The 22381-nt window shown below is 37.5% G+C and overlaps 1 protein-coding gene across 1 annotated transcript; it reads right to left on the minus strand.

Annotated features, from left to right (window-relative positions):
• Positions 1–563: 563 nt before the first annotated feature.
• LOC113099218 (mitochondrial import receptor subunit TOM70-like) lies at positions 564–22381 on the minus strand. Its single transcript, XM_026264323.1, has 12 exons — positions 22059–22381; positions 10446–10619; positions 10240–10366; positions 9946–10055; positions 9678–9826; positions 8166–8373; positions 5707–5841; positions 3588–3695; positions 3300–3416; positions 3088–3185; positions 2870–2992; positions 564–1956 (listed from the first exon to the last, which is right to left on the minus strand). The coding sequence occupies exons 1-12, from the start codon at positions 22293–22295 to the stop codon at positions 1803–1805; spliced, it is 1740 nt and encodes a 579-aa protein (XP_026120108.1). The 5' UTR covers positions 22296–22381; the 3' UTR covers positions 564–1802.

A 22381-nucleotide genomic window follows, 5' to 3' on the forward strand; every position in this document is an offset into this window, starting at 1 on the left:
TTAAGAACAATACACATTAATACTGGACTTATAAATGTGCAAGCCAAAATACCCATTTTCATCTGCTGTCCCTTGCCATGTGGTGGTGGTCATGCTTTTAACCAAAAAGTCTATTTAATAAACATTAAATACAAGTAATTACAAATGAAAGTAATTTTAATCACAAAATCACCAAACTTGCTTTATGAATAATTGTGGGCAACTCATTTCTTTATTTGATATTATCATACATTAATATTACACATGTAAACTTTACCAACATCACATTTTCCCCTCTCATTGCATTTATTTATTCTTACTTGAGGGTTTTATTTTTTTTGGGGGACAGCTACTTTCAACAGATCAAGTACAACAAATTCAATTTTAACGTTAGGTGGTGCCACTTATAGCTTATACACAAGCACACATACACACAACTAATTTGGACTCTATAGAACTGTCCTCCATATACACAAATATACAGTATGTATTTAAGAGCATGCCACTTCAACTTTAGAAGTACCCTAATATCTCAAGACAACAAATTAATGCAAAATTTAAACAAAAGACCAGGAAGGACAAACTTAGTTGCCAAATGTAAGGTGTTTCTTTTATTTTCTTGCATGAAGATTTAAAAAGAATGGAGCAATTCTTCAAAAATACGCCTCAATTACATTTTTATTTCACAGAGAAACTAAACTAAATACAAACAGCAGTTTGTAATGTGCAGTTTGGAAGATAAAATGAGAGGAATGCAATTTTGGTGATTCATATTTTTTTCTACATTCATTCATGTTCTTGCACAAAAATGAAACATTAAGTTTCTCACAGCTACGTTTTTAACATTTAACACTTTAGTGCCTCAGTTTGAAGAGATAGGCAAGGTGATTTCACAGCAAAATTCTTGTACAGGGCTAAAAGGGCTTTGAATTAGTTATACTATTTATTTTTATATGCTCTATAGGATATTATAATTTGTATTGACATGCATTATAAAATGCAGCACAATGTAAAAAAAAGAAATCCCCTGAAAAAAAAAAAAAAAAAAGAATATCTGTATGGCTAAATTTTACATTAAACCTCAATATATTCCCATTCTTAAAAACACAGTGTCATCACGGCAGTGACACATCAAGAACAGATTTATAACACAAATACATCTCATCTAAAACTTTAATCCTTCACTTTCCATACAGCAAAGACCGTAAATAAGGTTGCTAGGATGTGACAGTGAAAGGACAAAACTTGTGCATATTACAGCTTCAAACCATGACTTAACAATGCAGTCCTGCTGATGGTATACACTGGTATAATGGTATAAACTTACTCGATCTGGTGTCTTGGATGGACGAAAGAAAATAAGAAAGTAAAAAGTAATGTTCTATTGGTGATTAAGGACCCCAATGTCCATAATTGACCATTAAATTAAGATTATATAATCAAAAAGATTCACATTTATGTCACCAGTTGGCAGGGGAGGCTGAACATGAACAAATGCGTACTGTTGCAAAAACAGCCTAAGCCATACTCAATGAGGGAGGATGTGAACTATGCCACTGATGATTTGATATCAAACAAAGCAGCCATCAGTCCTTTGCACTTGCTTTTTACTTTATCTTGTTTCTTTTTGCTGCTCCTCCACCATTTTCTGTGCCACCTTCCAGTACTCAAATAAAAACTGGTGTAAACATTTAGTAGCAGAACCTGTCCGGCCATCCTTTTCATTGATAATAATCATCTTTATGATGAAGTAAAAAAACAAAACAATGGGTTATGGGATGTGTCCTGTGGCCCGGCAGCAGAGTGGCAAAAGGAGGCAAGAGTTACAGCGTGGGAGGCTTGAGCCCATACTTCTTGGCCACCTCTGTTTGGGCATAAGCAGCATCACACAGGGAGTAGAGATGAGCCATCTCCATCTCTGACTTGGCCAAGTTGATGGCCTTGTTGAACATGTCTATAGCCTTGTCCAGATTGCCTCTGCGGAAAAAAATGTAAAATGTTTATTTAAAAATTATATATATATATATTAGAAGCAAACCTGATAACCATGTTTGAATGCTTATTAGTCATTTTAACTGGACTGGTGGTGGTGCTTTTTTGGTCATTCAGTGTTTCTGTTAATAAAAAATAAAAAATAAAAATAAAATTATATTAAAAATACCTACACAAATACCGATAAGATGATAATATGATTCCTACTAATAAGAACTATAAAACACACTAAGGATTAATGAGCTGCTTGATTCATGAATATTATACAGGTTATGAGCATTCGCTCGAACTGATTTGCTGAAATAAAACCAGGAATGATAATAGCTGAGCGCCAGCCAATGAGATTGCCGTTTGCGCATTAACTCCACTTACTACCAGAAAACCCAGTAGTTCTTGAAAGCTGAAGACTTCCATAGGAACGTTGTCATTTTGACAGGAAAATACAACAAAGAATATTGTTTAAATGTAGCGCGTCAATTCTCTCTCTCTCTGTCTCTGTGTATGTTAGAGAAAGCGACGGTGATTTGTGCGCCTTAACACTAGAGTTTATGGTACATTAAATACAGGTGCGCTGCACATCCACTGAGATGAACTTAAAAAAAAAGCACAGATCGTGTTTGCGAGTGAAAATATATCTGTGCTAAACTTATACATAGCCTCCAACTAACACACTGGCAAGTAAAATCAAAGAATTTATTAGTCATTGGCTAATATTAGACATCATTTAGTAGCCAGAAGGAAGATTTAGTCACATATGCGAGTGATTTACTCGCAATGTAGAGGGTCGCCGAAGCTAAAATTATAAGGTTGTAATAGCCACATAAAAAAAGTTTCAATATAATGAGTGACTTACAAATTAGGGATAGAAAAAAATGGGAAACCATGAAACATCACAAACCTTTGGACTTCAATGGTTCCCATGGTTTCATAAGCAAAGTCACACTTATTGTCAATTTCAATGGCTTTGCTAATGAGTTCAAGGCCCATTTCCAGATCCTGTTTCCACTGAAGCTGCAACAGACTGCAAAAGAAACACAACTGATTAGTATTTTCTTAACTGAACTTGAATGGATTACCAATATTATTTAATTACACACATACAAAAAGAAAACTAACCCTTTGTGGACATATGTTGTGGCATTGTCTGGCTCTAGTTCAATACATTTGTCATACATTTCATCTGCTTTACCAAACTGTTGCTGGTCTGTTAGTGCCTATCACCAAAAAAGAAAGAGTTAACATTATAGTTAAGTAAAGAATGATAAAGAGGTAAACAATGATAAAGCATAATTTTATAAATGGTTTCATGCAATCAAGGTGAGCAATACCTGTGCATACAGAGCATATCCCTCAGCACACTTTGGAAACCTCCTAATGACATCCTCAAAACCATCCATGGCTTTCTGAACCTGGGATGAGTTGTTTCCAGTGTAGGCCTGCCGGTACTATGAGAAGAAAAAAATGACAATAACAATTTTTACAAATAATAGCTCATGTCAGGTTTTTCTAGTTGAAAGTAAATAGTAGACTACATAAATTAAGCAGAGGAATCATCTCATTCAGACAGCTTCAAGCACAGTTCCAGCATAAAGGTGCAACCTTCCTGTTGTACTTACCAACGCAAAACACTTCTGGGCCTGGGCAAGTGCAGAATCTGGTCGAAGCTTTATACACTCATCAAAATCTCCCACAGCCTCCTCTACCTGATCCAGCAGAATCTTCAACTGAGAAATGAAAATATTACCAATAGGATGTCAAGATATTCCACAAGTCTGATGTTGTTAATTACCAGTTGTTGGGGAATGTTGCAGAGCAGCTAAGCAAATTGTAAGTAAGAATGATAGTAAATGAAAATGAGCATCATAATTTCCACGTAGCTGCTATTTTGTACAAACATCAAGCACGTGTAAGATACATTCCACTCCACTTTTAGTGCAGTGCTGTAAACTTGCAGCCTTAAAGTTTGCCTTAAATCAGCTAAAGCCGCGTTTCCACCGCAGGAACTTTACCCAGGAACTAGGGACTTTGGCCTGGTACTTGGTGTGTTTCCACCGCAGGAACCAGGAACTAAATAAAGTTCCGGGTAAAAAAATGCCCCTCAGAAAGTCCCTGCTGGCAAGGTGGTACTTTTTCAGAGTTCCGGAACTTTCGGGGGCGGGACTTTGGCGCTAAACATTCTGATTGGTTGATTTCATGCAGCATTGGTTGAGTTCAAACACCATTTATTCGGATCAACATTTTCAAAATTTTACTGTTATTGTGTCATGAAATGTAATTTTAAAAGTATTTCAGGCGAGAATGTAGTTGTTTAAAACTCAAATCTGTGGTTTATTTATAAAGACAGCGCCTATTTAAAAAATGTGTTTCGCCGATCTCTGCGATGGAGAGCTCCACTCGATCAGCAGGAGCTCAGTCCTCATGTATCCACAGAGAGCAGCCTCTCCTGGGATAGACCTTCGGGTATGTGCCGCTGGCTCTGATGTGTCTTTAGTGGTTAAACATAAAATATAATTCAGCTGCGGGGTAAATCTAACAGGTTTTCTTTGGTCTGTATTCAATTTATTTATATGTTAAAATGAAAATAAAAAAAGGCAAATTTATATAATATTTCGTTTCATTGTAATGGCTGCAGTACATTTCTGCAGCTGTTATTATGCTTAAATGAAAACCAAAGGAGGCAGTGGTATTTGATATCCTATTTCGTTTTATTGTAAATATACAGTAGGGAAAATCGCAGTAGCCAAGACGAGCTGACTGAAGTTATCAAGTATAATATATATATATATATATATATATATATATATATATATATATATATATATATATATATATATATATATATAGTTACGCTGCTGTTTATAGATTTACCGAACTTGCGTAGTTGCAGACATCACACTCCCCAGTCGAATGCACAAAGTCTGAACTAACTACCGATGATGCACATCCAAAATCAGCATACTTTTTTTTTTTTTTTTATCAGCGGTACTTTTTATTGAGAAACGCGCGCGGACCTACGTCACCAGTCATTTGCCTAATCTTCCCGGTACTTTACACCGCGGTGGAAACACAGAAAGCAACAGGTCTGGGGGGAAAAATGTTCCTGGGAAAAAAAGTTCCTGGTAAAAATGCTCCGGGTAATTTCGGTGGAAAGGCGGCATAAGTCGTCACAGTGAGACATCTCTTCTAATGGTATATTTCTATAAAAATCTTCTATTGATCAAATCTGTTCATGTGATACAAAATATGCAGGAAATTCAACAAAATCCACAGGAACGTGTGTAAATTAAAGTCACTGTAAAAAAAAAAAAAGTTTGTTTGCCCCTTAAAAAAAGAAAAAAGGTGACAGACTAAACGAGTGATAAAAAGATTTATCATAAAAAAAAAAAAATAATAATAATAATAAAAACAACAAATAAAAATACGTTTGCCTACTTTTGCCGTTAACACGGATTAGATACACGTAGGAATTTGGGTAGTCGGTTCTTCAATGCAATCAGCTCACAAAAGTCGTCTCTACTGAGAATATTAAGCAGGCCAGAAAATGTATTTGAGGTGACAAGGTCATTAACTCGGCAGGCTCATGAACAACAGGGATTTGAGTTGCTATTACAATGGCACCTTACTCTTCAAAAACTGCAAATGAAGGTTATGGCTGAAACATTAATATCAAGAACATTATACACATAAGGGCTTTAAGAATGTCTTTAGACGAAAACTCCTACAAAGTTATCATACCTGTCCCCTGTGGTGGTAGACATCTGCATTACGGGGGTCGATCTCTGCAGCCATGTTGAAGTCTTGCGTGGAGAGCTGGGGCTGCTGCTGCTGCATGTACATGCTTCCACGTTTAATGAGTGCATTAGCACGTAACTGAAACACATCATAAAGATGCTTTAAGACCCACAGTTAGGGCTGGGTGATATAGCCTCAAAATTATATCACAAAAACTCAAGAATATTTGCAGGGATATTTATGATTAGACATGTGCCAGTATTCGGCAATGCGATATATCATGGTAGTTAATATGCACAATACTGTTATCGTGGGCACTTCTAAATACTGTGAATAATTATATATTACAAATTATTAATCTGAATTTGGAATGCATTTTAAGAATACTATTCCAATCAAAATGCACAACACCGCTGTAAGTTGCTTGAAAGATGCATGTGCGCTCTGATGTAAACAAGCACGCATGAGAAGCACATGGGGGAACACGTGAGAGATGTGTTGAATGAAAGCACATTCAGTCTCTGACAGCAGATGGCGGCAAACTGCAGAAAATGCAGCCCTTACCCTGGAAACCCCATAAATAAAGTAGCTGCACTACTAAGACATTTAAATAACCATTTAGATTTGTGGATTTGCTATGGTGTTGATCAAAACGGCAAATAATTAAACTTTTAGACTTAATAGGCTATAGATTAAAAAATGCCCTAGATATTGTTCATTCACACTTTACATTAAAGTTTACATTTAAACTGCCATTGAAAATTTATTCTGAACATTCATTAATCTTAGGCATTCCAATATTTAATAACGTTTTTAAAATCAAAAGTTGCAGCGGTGTTATTTAATGAGCTTGTTTTTTTTTTTTTTAACAAAGATTCATAACTTCTGTAGCAAATTGTATTTAAATGTTCAGTTATTTTTGTTATAAGAATAAAGTGATTTAACCTGTTATACTGTATTATGACTTTTTTTAAACTAAATTACAATACCGAGATAATAAAGTTTTGCGCAATTAAATCGCAACATGAAAATTTGATACTGGCATATCCCTATTTATGATGATCTAGAAATAAATAAATAAATAAACAAAACTAGTTTTATTGATGACTTCAGCTGGATGGAAGCAGCATTTATTAGTGCAAACACAATGAAGGGCATTTTCCATCCTTCTGCAATGAGCTACTGTCACTGATGACTAAATACCTAATTCGAAGTGATAATCTATCGTCATAAGGTGGTAGAAGAAACTATATAGTTTAATAGTAGTGACCAGCTTTGGGCTTTAAAAAAGTAATTAGTTATAGTTTCTTCTCACAAATAGTAAACAAGTTTGTAACTAAGTTACATCATTATAAGTAAACATTACCCGGTAAAGTCACTATTGCATTACTTTTTTTATTTTTTTAAAAATATTCAAATACATGTCATATAACTTGCCTCCAATGCAATATTAAATGTTAAATTAATTAAATGGAAACTACATGGAACAACTGATTATTTTTAAACATTAAAAATACTTATTTAACACTGAATTTTTTTATTTTTTTTACATTCTAGCAGACTTTACACCAAAGCAGCACAATTTAACTTAAAATAAATAAGACAATAAGTTATATTTTGTGGCCATTTTGAATGAATCAGGCATGCAAACAAATGCAGTCATGCGGAGCAGAAGGGAATTCTTTAAAACCTTATTAAAATATATATATAATATATATATATAAAATATTACAGATCCCAATTTGAACAATATTTGTGAATGTTGAAATAAATGTATTAAAAAGAGCTGCTGTAATTATTCACACAATTAATGTTTTTAATTTTATTTAACAGAACAACAGTAAAATTACAATACTAACATTTATGAACGCTGATGGAGCTTATTTAGACAAAACCCTGCAGGAAGTCCTCAATGCTTCTTTTTGTTGATAGCAGCAGATTTATAAATTATTCTCATTACTATTTTGGGAAGATGCACATATCACATGCCTTGTAAAAATTCATAAAAATGTTACTGAGCAACTGACAAGTAACACAGTTTTAGCGCACATTCCACTCGCGGTTTGGACTTTAAACCCTGGCTATGAGACCGTGCCCACGAGCTTGTGTAAAGCTGTTTGAACACATGAAATCAATGCATGTATTAGAAAACATAACATTCTGCAGTGTATTTAATTGTTTAAGACCATTTCGTGATTTTAAACATCATACAGTAACCAGCAACAACCACCTCTTCCCCGGCTCATTGGAGACATGAGATGCAGTACTAAACAGTCTCTCGCTGTCGGACATACATCCGGTCCCATCCCTAGTAAATGCATCATTGCGTCACTACATCACTGATATCATGATGACACTTTTTATCATGTAAAAATGTATATGGTGAGATAGTATCAATAAGACACTTAATTTGGAAGATGATGGCAGAAAGAGAAGGCTTCTTATGATCCAAATCCTATTACCTTGACATTAGCATTATCCATGTTGATGACACGGTCAAGATCAGGCTGTGCAGCTGTAGCGTTGCCTATCAGTAGGTAGAAGGTGGCTCTCAGTAGAAGAGCTTCGGCTGTGTATCTGCCTCCAGACTCGATCTCCTTAGTGCACTCACTGATGATCTTATCGTAGTTCTCCTCCTCCATATACTGCTTAGCCTTTAGGAAACCTGAGCTGAGGACACAGTAGTTCAATACTATAGTTAATTTATATATAAAAATGTAGGAAATTATTTTGATTCAAATGCAAAAGAAAAACAATTAAACAGCAGCAGCAATAAAAATAATTTTTCTTTTTTTTTTTGCTTTTGTAAATTAACTACGGATTATTAACGAATTATGGTTATGGTTATTCATTCATCTCTGCTGAACAAGAGGAGCTGGTAGATTATTTTTGGAAAGTGAAGGCAAATGTCTTTACACTGGGGTTGTGATGGTACATTGCCTAGCTTGTGATCAGGGGCCTCATTTATAAAATGTTGCACAGAAACCATCCTAAATATGATTTTCTGATAATCTCTCAAATATGCATGCATGCGATTCATAGACTGAACGTTCGCACAGAAAACTCGAGCTGGGGTTCAACACTTCGCCGTGCAACTGGCTGTTCAGACAGTATGGGTCAGCAGCAACACATCCAGCACCATCACACTGAATACTGGGGCTCCCCCAAGGATGTGTGCTGAGCCCCCTCCTCTTCACTTCCAGGACTGCACACCATCACACAACTCCAACCTCAAGTTTGCAGATGACACGACTATGGTTGGTCTCATTAGCAAAATGAGGAGAGCCAGAGCCCCACCCCCATCATGTCCACCTTCTACAGACGCACCATCAAGAGCATCCTGATGAGCTGCGTCACTGTGTGGTATGGCGCCTGCAACGCGCCCTACCGGAAGACTCTGCAATGCGTAGTGAGAGCAGCTCAGAAGATCATTGGTGTCTCTCTCCCCTCCCTCCAGAAAATTTATGGAACCCGTCTCACCTGCAAAGCCCTCTGCATCACAGGTGATCCCACCCACCCGCCATACAGCTTTTTCAGTCTGCTGCAATCAGGGAGGAGACTGCAGAGTCTCCAGGCCAGGACCAGCAGACTGAAGGACAGCTTCATCCATCAGGCTGTCAGGAAGTTGAACTCTCTCCTGAACTTGCCCCTCCGTCCCTCTTCTGCCCCAGGCACCACTGAACTATGACTCATTTAATTAATTAATTAATGTCACTTTAATTAATTAATTAATGCACTTTCCCACATCAAAGGCAGTTTTTTCAAATATGCGCATTGTGGTGGGTTTAAGCACATGCACACTCAAAATCAAATCTGTGCATATGCATGCTTTATAAAGGTGGCACCAGATCTTGTGAGCACGTATTATAAGAATACAAAACTGAACATTTACAGTTTAAAAGCAATGAAAGGAATCACTTTAAGTGTACAAATCTCAATGTGAATGGGCAAAATATAATGCCCTCAGGTCTCACCTTCCTGTAACCTCCGAGGCCTCACCCTCTTTGTCTTTATCCTCATCTTTCTTTTCCCCCTTCTGTAAAGGCTGTGAAATTATGTCATCAGTAAAGGAGCTGAAGTAGGACTTGATGAACTGAGGAGATGGCATAAGGGGCTCCCGGTTCTGAGAAGAGCAAACATGATAAAGCAAAAAGGAAGAGGCAAAAAAGAAAGAGAGATGCTATAAATATATGATGCAGTTTGTTTAGGTCTTAGGTTTGTACCTTTCAGTCACATTCCCACCTTGTATTTTTCTTTGGCCTTCTCTTTCCCCAGCTGTTTCAGAACCTTGTCTGCCAGCAGCATGCTCTGCTGGTTCTGGAAAACCTCAAGAATACATACTGCTGTCACATCTATAAAAAAAAAAGCCAATTCATGACAACTTGATAGCTAATAACAGTGATTGTGAGAGCAATCCGTTTAGTAACATGAGGTGCTAGAGATGAAACACATCATACATGACTTTAAAATCTTCCACACAAAGCAAAAATTCTAGTTCATTTCAAATTAATTTAAAAAACCAGCAACAATGCTAACCTTCTAAACACTCCTTCTTGTTACCCAGTTTTTCCAGTGCTTTGGCACGCCTAAAAAGGGCTTTTACATAGCAAGGATTCAGCTCAACTGCCTGAGAGCAATCTTGTATCACTTCTGTCCATTTCAGCTACAATACAAAAAACAATCATTCAGACATGTAACATTTTGTATGTGATACTACAAAAGATCATCTGACAGAGACAAACCTGTTGCTCGTAGGCTGCAGCTCTATTCTGGTAGAAGGTGGACAGATCTCCTTTCTGTTCTTTGGGACATAGGCTGATAGCGTTGGTGTAGCACTGGATCGCCAACTCATATTTGCCAGCCTTAAAGTATTTGTTGCCCTTATTCTTAGCAGACTGTGCTTTGTCAAGGGGACTCTGGATGGGCAGACAACTATTTTAATCAAAACTACAAAAGTATAATAAATCTAATGCATGCTTTCATTTGTGTTTATATCTGTTAAACTGTTTCATTAAACCCAGAGTAGAAATTAACTAGTTCTTTTTTCAAATGATGTATATTAAAATTCAGACACAAACTAGATCGCTTCTATTTAGAAAATGTAAAATTATTTATTCTATCTACACACAAAAATAGCAATTAGCCTAAATTGTCAGAAGACAGGCTACATACAAAAATTTGTCAAACCTGACAGGACATCAGCAAACAGGCCAGCAAAAAAAGTTAACTTAATTGTATTTGCTAAGTTCTGTGTTGTAAGCGTAGTCAATGTTCATCTCAAAAGAAGCTACTGATTAGCAGGTACTGCAACAGTAAGCTTCACATGGTGATTCTGTTTGTGCACCTAATGCATGTCTTTCCCTAATCCAGTGGTTCCCAAAGTAGGGGTCGCGACCCCACGGTGGGTCGCGGGACCCCGGCGCAGGGGTCGCGAGATGATTTCGATATAGGCTTTATATATTTTTGTTTAAATTAATTTAACTCTTTCGCATCGCACGTACGATCACACCGGTGTGATCAGTCTAGGCTAGTCCCTGGAGTGTACGACCACACAGGTCAGTGCATGACGTGAAATTCAAATGTGCTCTCGCGAGTTGGCTGGCGCTGAGCCAGAGACAAGTACGCTCAGAGCTGTCATCACAACTTTTCAGTGTTTTCAACCACATAATGTTTATTTTAGGTTTCAGACATATAAGTACTAGAAAAAACAATACATTTAGAGTTTGTAAAATACACACTGATGTCAAAGGAAGAGGCAATAATAATATTTTTCATTATAATTAGACACATTTTATTCATATCAGATACACATTGTGTAAGTAACTTTAAAGTTTACTCCATTATTCTCCCAGTTCACCAGCCACTTACTTTTATGTATTTCGGGAGAAGTGGATGAATTCACGTGTTGTAAATCCAACAGATCTGATTCTCTGAACTGCGTCTGCGGCACAAACTAAGATGGCGGCGCCCATCGCGCATACAGCTCAACTAACGTGATCGTTATAAAGGTGTTTAAACAACAAAACACTTCCACTTGCATATATTTGACAATCGGAATATCAGCTATTTCATGCCATATCTAACAAATTTGTTAATATTTTGAATAAAAAAGGAAAAATTAAAGCTGCAAGCAGCGATGAACGGGCCCTCGCACCCGGGCTCACCGGCAGCGAGTGGCTTTAGTTGATAGGTGAACGGTGAGAAATATGCGTTTAAACTCATAAATATAAGTAGAATATATGAATGTTTATTCCATATATGTGCCAATCTTCCTGTTGCCAGCAGGTGGCGCTATCATCATAATGGAATATTGGCCTTCAGATGTGTTCAGGGCAGGACTTTTATCGAACATGTGAGGTTTGGGGAGGATTGGACACTTTATGCCTGAGTTACAACAACATCCTATTTCATGGCGAAACAATGAAATTTGTCAGGCCACCACGGACACGCCCTTTAACGAAACCTCAAGATCTTTGCAATTTAAGATCGCAAAAGGCTTTAGATTACACTGACCAAGTTTGGTGTTGATCTGAATAAATATCTAGGAGGAGTTCGTTAAAGTACAACCCCTGAAAATGGCCAAAACAACACTAATTTTGTAGAGAAAATTCCAAATAACTGACTTCCTGTTGGGATTCAGACTTCGTACCAAGAGACTTTTTTGTAGATATTGGTGTGTTACATGTGTGTACCGATTCTTGTACATGTACGTGAAACATAGCTCAAGGCGCACTCCGTTTAAAGTGTATACGCACTCCGTTGAAAGTGTATAGGTGGCGCTATTGAGCCATTTTGCCACACTCTATGGAATATTGGCCTTCAGATCTGTTCAGGCCAGGACCCTTATCACACAAGTGAAGTTTGGGCAAGATCGGACATTTTATGCCTGAGTTATAACATCTTTTATTCCCATGGCGAGACATCGAACTTCATCACGGCGCCATGGACACACCTTTTAACAAAAACTCAAGATATTCGCAACTAAACATCACACAGGTCTTTAGATTAGACTGACCACAAAAAAGACATTGATGTCATAAAATTTCTAGGAGTAGTTTGTCACAGTGTAAAATATGTAACTTCCTGTTGCCAATAGGTGGCGCTATGACTATAACTGAATATTGGCATGTAGATCTGTTCAGGTCAAGAGTCTTATCCAACATGTGAAGTTTGGGGCAGATTGGACATTGTATGTCTGAGTTACAGCAACTTCCTTTTTCATGGCGAAACATCAAAATTTTTCAGGCCGCCATGGACCCGCCCTTTAACGAAACCTCAAGTCCTTCGCAATTTATTATCGCAAAGGGCTTTAGATTACACTGACCAAGTTTGATGTTGATCTGAATAAATCTCTAGGAGGAGTTCGTTAAAGTACAACCCCTGAAAATGGCAAAAACAACAGCAATTTTGAAGGGAAAATTCAAAATAACCGACTTCCTGTTGGGATCCGGATTTCGTACCAAGAGACTTTTTTGTAGGTATTGGAGTGTTACATGTGTGTACCAATTTTTGTACATGTACGTGAAACATAGCTCGAGGCGCACTCCGTTGAAAGTGTATAGGTGGCGCTATAGAGCCATTCTGCCACAACCGGTGAAATATTGGCCTGCAGATCTGTTCAGGCCAGGACTCTTATCACACATGTGAAGTTTGGGGAAGATCGGACATTTTATGCCTGAGTTATAACATCTTTTATTCGCATGGCGAGACATCGAACTTCGTCGCGGCGCCATGAACAAGCCTTTTAACGAAAACTCAAGATCTTCACAACTGAACATCGCACAGGCCTTTAGATTAGACTGACCACAAAAAAGACATTGATGTCATAAAATTTCTAGGAGTAGTTCGTCGCAGCATAAAATATGTCACTTCCTGTTGCCAATAGGTGGCGCTATGACTATAACTGAATATGGGCATGTCAATCTGTTCAGGTTCGGAGTCTCATCAAACATGTGAAGTTTGGGGCAGATTGGTCATTGTATGTGTGAGTTATAGCAACTTCATTTTTCATGGCGAATCATCGAAATTCGCCAGGCCGCCACGGACACGCCCTTCAACGAAAAGTCAGGATCTTCGCAATTTAACATCGCAAAGGCCTTTAGATTAGGCATACCTAATTTGGTGTTGATTTGAAGAACTCTCTAGGAGGAGTTCGTTAAAATACAACACATGGAAATGACCAAAATTACACAAAATATGCTCATAATATTAAAAATAACCGACTTCCTGTTGGGTTTAGAATTTCGCTCCAAGAGTCTTTTTTGTAGGTATTGGTGTGTTACATATGTGTGCCAATTTTCGTGCATGTACGTGAAACATAGCTGGAAGGCTGTTGATTTTCTTGGTATAGGTGGCGCTGTCGAGCCATTTTGCCACACCCTCTTCTGAATCCTATATCAGACGAAAATTTTCACCAGGTTTGACGAGTGTGCAAAGTTTCATGATTTTTTGAGCATGTTAAAGCCCTCAAAAATGCGATTCATTCGGGAGAAGAAGAAGAAGAAGAAGAAGAATAATAATAAATATAGCTGCAAGCAGCGATGGCGGGCTCAAGCCACCAATGCCATCACCACCCCGGTGGCATCAGGTAAACTGTGCCCAGCGGGCACATGCATTCACAATATCCCTCTGGCAGTGAGGTTTTAAAGGATAGAGGGGAGCGTAGAGGGGAGCGTGCATTTGCAGTGGCTGGGCCACGACTCTGGAATACCCTGCCTTTAGAGATCAGACTGGCCCCTTCCTTGTCTATTTTTAAATCTTTGCTAAAAACTTTTTTATTTTCCTTAGTGTACTGACTACTGTGTTATGCTACATTTTGAAATGGGTGGTTTTAAATTTTTTGTCTGGTCTATTTTTATGTATGTGTAATATTCTTGCTCTTATGTTAAAGCACTTTGGTCAGCCAGGAGGCTGTTGTAAATGCGCTATACAAATAAATTGAACTTGAACTTGAACTTGAACTTGATATGGCAGTTAAAGGGTTAATCCGAATCATCTAGACTTTAAAATCACATTCACAGAACAATATATATATATATATATAACTTTAGTAACACTTTACAATAAGATTTCATTTATAAACATTATGTTAACATGAACAATATTTATATAGCATTCATTCATGTCAGTTAATATTCCAAACTTAAACATTAAAACATTGTTTTATTGTGATTTTTTTCCAAGCACATTTTACCAATTCCAAACCATATCAATCTTAATAACTACCATTATTTTTTATTTAATCATTTATGAGTGCTATACAATAGTCCAGGAAAGCTGGAAGAGAAAAATAGGTCAAGAAGAACTGACAAAAAGAATTGCAAAATAATTAGGAATTAATGTGAAGATTAATTTTTAGTCAATTCTGCAAGACAGACTTTCAGGAAAGGAGGTGGAATAAAAATGAGCTCCTAAATCTTAATCCCGGATTCTGGAAGATATATTCCTCAAACCATCAAACAAGAGGAGGTGGTGCTGGTCCTTCACGAGTCAGTCTAATCTGTTCATTAAGCCTATATATAAAGTCTTAATATATAGTATTTCACAATACTTCATGGTATTCTCATTAAATATTTTTTTGGAATCTTAGATCTCTCAGAACCTGACACATTGTAATTCTGAGACTCCAGGAAAGTGGCAGTTCTGTAAAATGTTGGCGCTGGAGACTAAATGCTCACTGATAGTTTCACACCTAATTCACTTAAAACACACACAAACACACACACACAGTGACAGAGGGACAGAGTGACATCAGATGTATGTTTTTTAATTTTCTGTCATCCATATAATGTTGTATAGTCATGAAACTATGCATATTTCCTCAGAATGACTTGTCTTCTATGTGTACATTTTTTTGAAGTGTTTAGAAGCTGCACTTTTTTTTACTGGTTCCTTTTTTACTATTATTTAAAAAAATCACCACGACAAAACCATTCAAGCTATCCAAAATTCATTCACACCTGTTCTGTAAGATTAATTCTTTAAACAGTGGTAAAAGAGGATGTGGTGCTGAACCTTCAAGAGTCACTTAAAACGTATCTGTCCATAAAGCCTATTAAGAATTATTCTTAATATACAGTTCACAATACTTCAGCTTGTTATTCTAATTAAGTGAGGGTCATTTTATCAGTAAAATATATACAATTCATTTTTTTTTTTAAAGATTTCTATAAATGATTTAAATCGTACTCGTTTCTACAATAATTATTTAAAAGTAATCCTATAGCTCCCTCTGGTGGCCATTATAGGTACTAAGAATTGCAAGCTTGATTTATAAGTTATGATAGTTTTAATTTTATGCTGGCTCTTGAAAATGATAAAGCTATGAAACTTACTGTGCTTCCTTCAAATGAGGACTTCTACTTATATAAAAAATTATGAAGAGTTAGAATGAAAAATTGTAAAGATATAGTTAAATAACTATTGTATTTTTTTATGTTACTTTAATAAATCTCTATGGCAACACCATTTAAGCTATCCTAAACCCATTCACAATTTAACATCTCAGTATATAGGCATAATGTTGAAAAAGGAGTATGGAGTAGTATGAGTAGGAGTATGAATTCATTTGCAGGCTTTATCATAAATCCACAATAAAATTTCTGAGTTCTGTATCAATCTGTGTTGTTGTTTGTTTATTTTTATCTTTTATTTTTCATAGGAAGATAACTTACTCTCCTTTTTAATAAATGTGCTTATAAACCAAGGACAAGCTATTTATAGCTGTATTTATAAACTGCTTACTACTGACTATTAATATTGGGACAAGGCTTTATAAAGCATGAACTGACTATTTAATAATGAGTGCAGTTATTATAAAGTGTTATCAATGAATTTGCTAATGTTAACAAATTAGACATTATTTTACAGTGTTATCAAATCCTTAAATGACTCATAAGCATTTGTGAAAGTTCTGCTTGCATTACAGCTTAGTATTGATCTGTGAGCTGAACAGATTTACTGTTACATCCATGAGATTATGTAAATTAAAATAAATATAATGTCACAGGATGTCATAGGTCAGTATCAAATGAGTTTGAAATTATTATTTGCAGCACAAATAAGGTTTTTTTAGGATTTTTAAAAATCCCTAAAACTGTCAGAAAAAGGTTAAGGCCTAAGCTATTTCTATGTGAGTGGCTAATTTTATTTTTGTTTTTATAATTGTAATACACAAACTATGAAATTATACAAAATGTATAAAAAGATAAATAAATAAATACGCACACATTAAAAAAGCAGCCAAGTCGAATGAGTTTCCTTTTTTATATAGATTAAAATTGAAGACAGAAGCAAGTGGTAAATGTGGTCACTTTAATATTCAAATCCAGTAGATCCAGTTTATGTTCACGTGGCTGTTTTCGTTTATAGTCGCCAAGCTATTATGTGTTTTGAAATAATCTTGTCCGTGATGTGTTCGTTCGTACGACGAAAGACAGAAACCTGCAGCTCGAGAGATATGTTATTCTGCCAGTCGCGCTTTCAAATAGTCTTGCACACTTAAACAGGTCACAAACACCTGCATTTAGCTCTTGTAGTGTTACAATGGGTTTATTGTGTGCATTTGTGGTAATATTTTATTTAAAAAAGCTCTTAAACAAGAATAAATTCGTTTGTTTTGAGCTGGACACTGTACGCGCTGATCGGAGGCGGTGATTTCAGATAGGCAGCTGCAAATATTTCATTTTCACACAAACAGTTCAAAAACATCTTAATTTAGCTCTTGGTGTGTTCTAATTGGTTGATTGTGTGATATCGCTGTAATAATTTATTTTTAAAAGCTTTAAAACAGGAATAAATTCGTTTTCTCTGAGCTCTTTACTCCAGACGCTCGTGATCACAGCGGTGATTCATCTCTCCTATTTCTCACGTATCTCTGGCCAGAAATAATTTATCCATGAGCCGTGAACCGGTAATAATCAGATATGTTGGTTTAGCTTGTCAGTGTGAATTAAATCTAAGTATTTGTTTGTATTTTTAACCGATTTAAAAGTGAAAGTAAAAGTCCGGGAATTGAACCTGTAGGGGCGCTATTTCTCTCAGACAATGGAAGTCTAAGCACACACACTCAAACAGAGGGACAGCGTGAGATGAGATGTCTGACAGTTTTTTAATTTTCTGTTATCCATACAGTGTTGTAAAGTCGTGAAACTATGCATATTTCCTCAGAATGACTTTTTCATCTGTATGAAAAAATTATTTGACGTGTTTGGAAGCTGCAATTTAAAAATACAATAATGATTCCCTTTGTAAGGTCATTTAAAAAAATCACCACGGCAAAACCATTCAAGCTATCCAAAATCCATTCACAATTTAAGTTCCTATCAGAAATACTGATGTGTGTTCAGAGTTTTGTGAAATTCTAAGTATGTTATTTGCCTCAAAATCACCTGAGAAGTATTCCAGTTTGACATGTTGCCACGCCAACAATTTTTTAGATATCAATATCCCCCTTGCAGATTTATATCGGCTGTGTTTTAACATTATTCTGATGAAGTTTGAAGCAAATCGAGTAATAATAAGATGCTGAATTCAAATCATTTTGAAAATGACACACTTCCTTCTGCCAGTTGGTGGCGCTATAACTTTGACTCCTAATAGTCACATATATGCGATCGACATCATACAACGAATAATCTGATGAAGTTTGATTAAAATCAGGAAATGTATGTGGACGATATTAGACACTTCCTGTTTCTCATTTCTCGCCATAATTTCAACGCCTGGCCACGAGCAAACCGTTTGAGATATCAGCAATTTTTCATCCCCAGTGTCTTGAGATCATGTTGACCGAGTTTGGCGGCAATCGAGAAAAAAACCTATGACAAGTATTTCAAATTCCAGAGCATGCGCTTTTTACATAACTCTAAATAGCTGACTTCCTGTTGGGTGGAGCCTATGACATGCAATACGCAAGTTTTTCGGCACGATGAGATCTATATGTGTACTGAGTTTCTTATGAATATGTGCAAGTATGTGTGAGCTATACATCAACATTTCTGACTGTGTTCCAGGGGGCGCCGTAGAGCCCCTGTGCCACGCCCGGGTCCCAGTCTCTGCAGGCTCCTAAAGGCCACAGATTCCAAAGTGTGCGCAAATTTTCAAGAGTTTTTGAGTATGTTAAGGACCCCAAAAGCACCCACAACTTTGACGAAAAATTTGAATACTAAACCCTAAATAGCCAACTTCCTGTTGGGCGGAGCCTATGATATGCAATACAAAAGTTGTTTGGATTGATGAGATTTATATGTGTACCGAGTTTCATACGTCTACGAGCAAGAGTGTATGATATATGGCCCTCCATATTCCAGGGGGCGCTGTAGAGCCCCTGTGCCACGCCCGTGTATCAGTCTCTGCCCGGCCCTAATGGCCGCAGGTTCCAATCTGTGTGCCAATTTTCAAGACTTTTTAAGCACGTTAAGGGCCCCAAAAGCCCCCGAGACGTTGGAAAAAAATAATAATAATAATAATAATAATAAAAAATAATCCTAAGGAAAACAATAGGCCTCTCGCCCTTTGGGCTTGAGCCCTAATAAAAAACAAAGCAGATACAAGAGGGTCCTCGCACCTCGGTGCTCGGGCCCTAATGACAAAAGCAGATCATTCATTCAGCTCTGTTGTTGCTGCGGTATGTCACGTGACAAGCAATGACGCGTCACCATGGAAAGCATAAAGTGACACATCTAGCGGATTAGCATGAGTGTGTGTGTGTGTGTGTGTGTGTGTGTGTGTGTGTGTGTGTGTGTGTGTGTGCGCGCGTGTGTGCGTGCGCGCGCGCGCACAAGTGTGAGTACGCGTGTGAGCTGCTCAGACTTACTCGACTGGTTCCTGATGGCAGAATAATGAACGAGTTCAACCCAAAATAGCTGCACAGTTACTTTCCGAGAGAGAACAGGTGGGTATCGAGCAGCTCATGCAGAATTGTAAGACTGATTTTGCACGCAGAACAATAAAATATAACTTCGTGTGCTTTGAGACTGGGCATAAAAGCGATTTGCTGTACATTTCACGCGACGAGAGGAGGTTTTTTTTTTGGGGGGGGGGGGGTCGCGGGGCAGCAGCGCATTTATCATGGGGTCGCGGGCTAAAAAGTTTGGGAACCCCTGCAATCTACAAATGAAAACACTATTTTTTTTTCCCATGTTGACGTTCCTGTTAAGCTAAAAATAGACCTAGATGAAGTGAAAATTAAACCTTAAAATAATTTCACCTTCAACTGACATTATACAATCTGAAAAAACACTCCTGTCATCTGTCCTTGTCGTTTGACTGTGTCGTCTTGCGTCTCAATGCTGCATGTGTCATGACTATGTGTTTTTTCATTCTGTCATTACTATGCGTCGTGTCCCTCTGTCGTTACTATGTATCGTCTTCCATGTCTATGCTATCCATCGTTGCTATGCGTCGTTTCCCTCTGTCGTTACTATTACTACAGTGTACATTTTAGGACATCCTCAGACCTCAATCATTAAATGAAAATGCGTCATACCTCATTGGCCTGATGCCTAATTGTATGAGACCTGACAACTGACGTCGTTTTTCCTGAAACCTGAAGCTTTTCAGTCCGAGTCGCAATGCCGTTTTGTCCGATGACTGAAGCCTTTTAGTCTGAGGCATGACACCTTTTCATTTAATGACTGAGGTCACGACACATAGCATAGACAGACAGCATGTCGACATAATATTGGCACAAATGGAACCTCATATTTAGCTGCATAAAAATCAAAATCTCTGCCTAAGACTCCTCCCCCTGTCTAGACCTGGCCAAATCCCCACCGCACGTCTGTGTGTCTGTCTAATCCTCAGAGCTTACAGAGAGGTGATCATCCTATGGGGAATAGAGTCAATTATATCACAGATAGTACAAAAGTAGCATATACATTCACAAATTGCAGAGTACATATTAATGGAACCATCTACACATTTCCTGCAACTCCAACTAGATACCGTCTTGCCATTTTGTCGACATATTAATAGCTCAATAACTACAGGCATTTTTCAGCTGTTGTTTTCAGCACATTTAAAATAACACAAACAGGGAAGCATACTGCCAACGGTCCTTAACCCATATGAATGAAAAGAAAAAATTAACAATAAAAAAAGGAACACCTACAATTTGCTGTCCAACTGACATATTCTGAAAAATCTATCCTTCTGAGACTATAAAGAATTTAATTCTCTGATCTTTAAATCTGAACATGACTTCAAGTACATGCTTTTCTTCTTTATTTTTGTTTGGAAGAGCAAGCAAACAAATTAAATGCAGCCGCCAGTATCACATTCATGTATGGTGTTACATAACTGTTATCACGCATGTGATTATCACATATTTGTTCCATAACTTTAACTTAAACAATTTCCACTGGTTCAATCAGCAGGCACTTTTTAAATTTTTGTAAATGAATGCATTTCGATCTATAATTAATGCACGCATTAGATTTGACCAAAGGTTCCCATATTTTTTGACTAATTCCATTCCATTCATTTGATATTACTAGATAATAATATTAATTCATAATTATTTAAAAACTAGTAGTTTGACCAAAAAGAATCAAGTCGAACACCACTAGGGTTTCAATGACTGGAACCATATGGACTGAGGGGACGGATTGCAGAGTTTGACCCTGATTGTGTGACTGAAACCATACTGCATCAAGCATGCATGGGTCCATGTGCAGCACAGTTTTTACAGCTAAAATATAGGCCACGCTGTCAACATATGAAGTACATGCATGCAATAATTAAACAGATACATGACTAATAGTTTACAACAGGGGTTTCAAACTTGGTCCTGGAGGTCCCGTGTCCTGAAGAGTTTAGTTAAACCTGAACCAGCTAATCAAGCTTTTACTAGGCAATACTACAAACTTAAAAGCAAGTGTGTTGAGGGAAGTTGGAGCTAAGCTCTGCAGGACACCAGCCCTCCAGGACCGAATTTGGGCACCCCTGGTTTACAAGGAAACTGTCACATGTGGTTTTGTCCCACTCTGCCTCCTCGCCCTCGTACATAACACACAGCACCAGAATTTTTAAGATAAATTAAAAATCTGAACCATTAGGAATAAGATCACAGTATGTCCTGCATTATAAAGGGTTATAAAACCAAGAGAAATGTACAATTCAATCAGACTGCACAGACTCTGATCACAGGTGTAGTTCAGAAGCACAAGCTTGGAAGCTAACTGGCTAATGCACTTTCGCTAACATGAGCTAGTTTGTCAAGCAGTGTCCTTGACTGAGAATGAGGTAAAGTCGGAGTGTCAATAAAATATTTACAGGCACAAAAACAGGTCCAAATATATAAATTATGTGTATTAAAAACGAGGACAGTTTGGTATTGTAATTGGGCTCATTACCATGTTCTCCAGCTCTGGATTGATCGCACCGTGCTGGCCCTGGACAGGGCTAGCGCTTCCTTCGGGGGTTTTCCTCTCCCCATTTCTTTTCCCTTGCTTCTCTTTGCCGCGACTTCGGTTCCACAAGTAGACAGCTCCGACACCGAGGACAATCGGAGTCCCAACCAGGAGAGCTAGCTGCCAACGGGGGAGCCCACTCCCGGACTGAGGCTCTACGGGCTTCGACGCAGCCATCATTCACGCAGCAGAACCCAGCCAACGCGCAAACTCAGGCACGAACGTGTATACGCAACAACGAAACACCTCCTTTACAGATACTACTC

Source organism: Carassius auratus, chromosome 6 (assembly GCF_003368295.1).
Source record: "Carassius auratus strain Wakin chromosome 6, ASM336829v1, whole genome shotgun sequence".
In the NCBI taxonomy this organism is placed as follows: domain Eukaryota; kingdom Metazoa; phylum Chordata; class Actinopteri; order Cypriniformes; family Cyprinidae; genus Carassius; species Carassius auratus.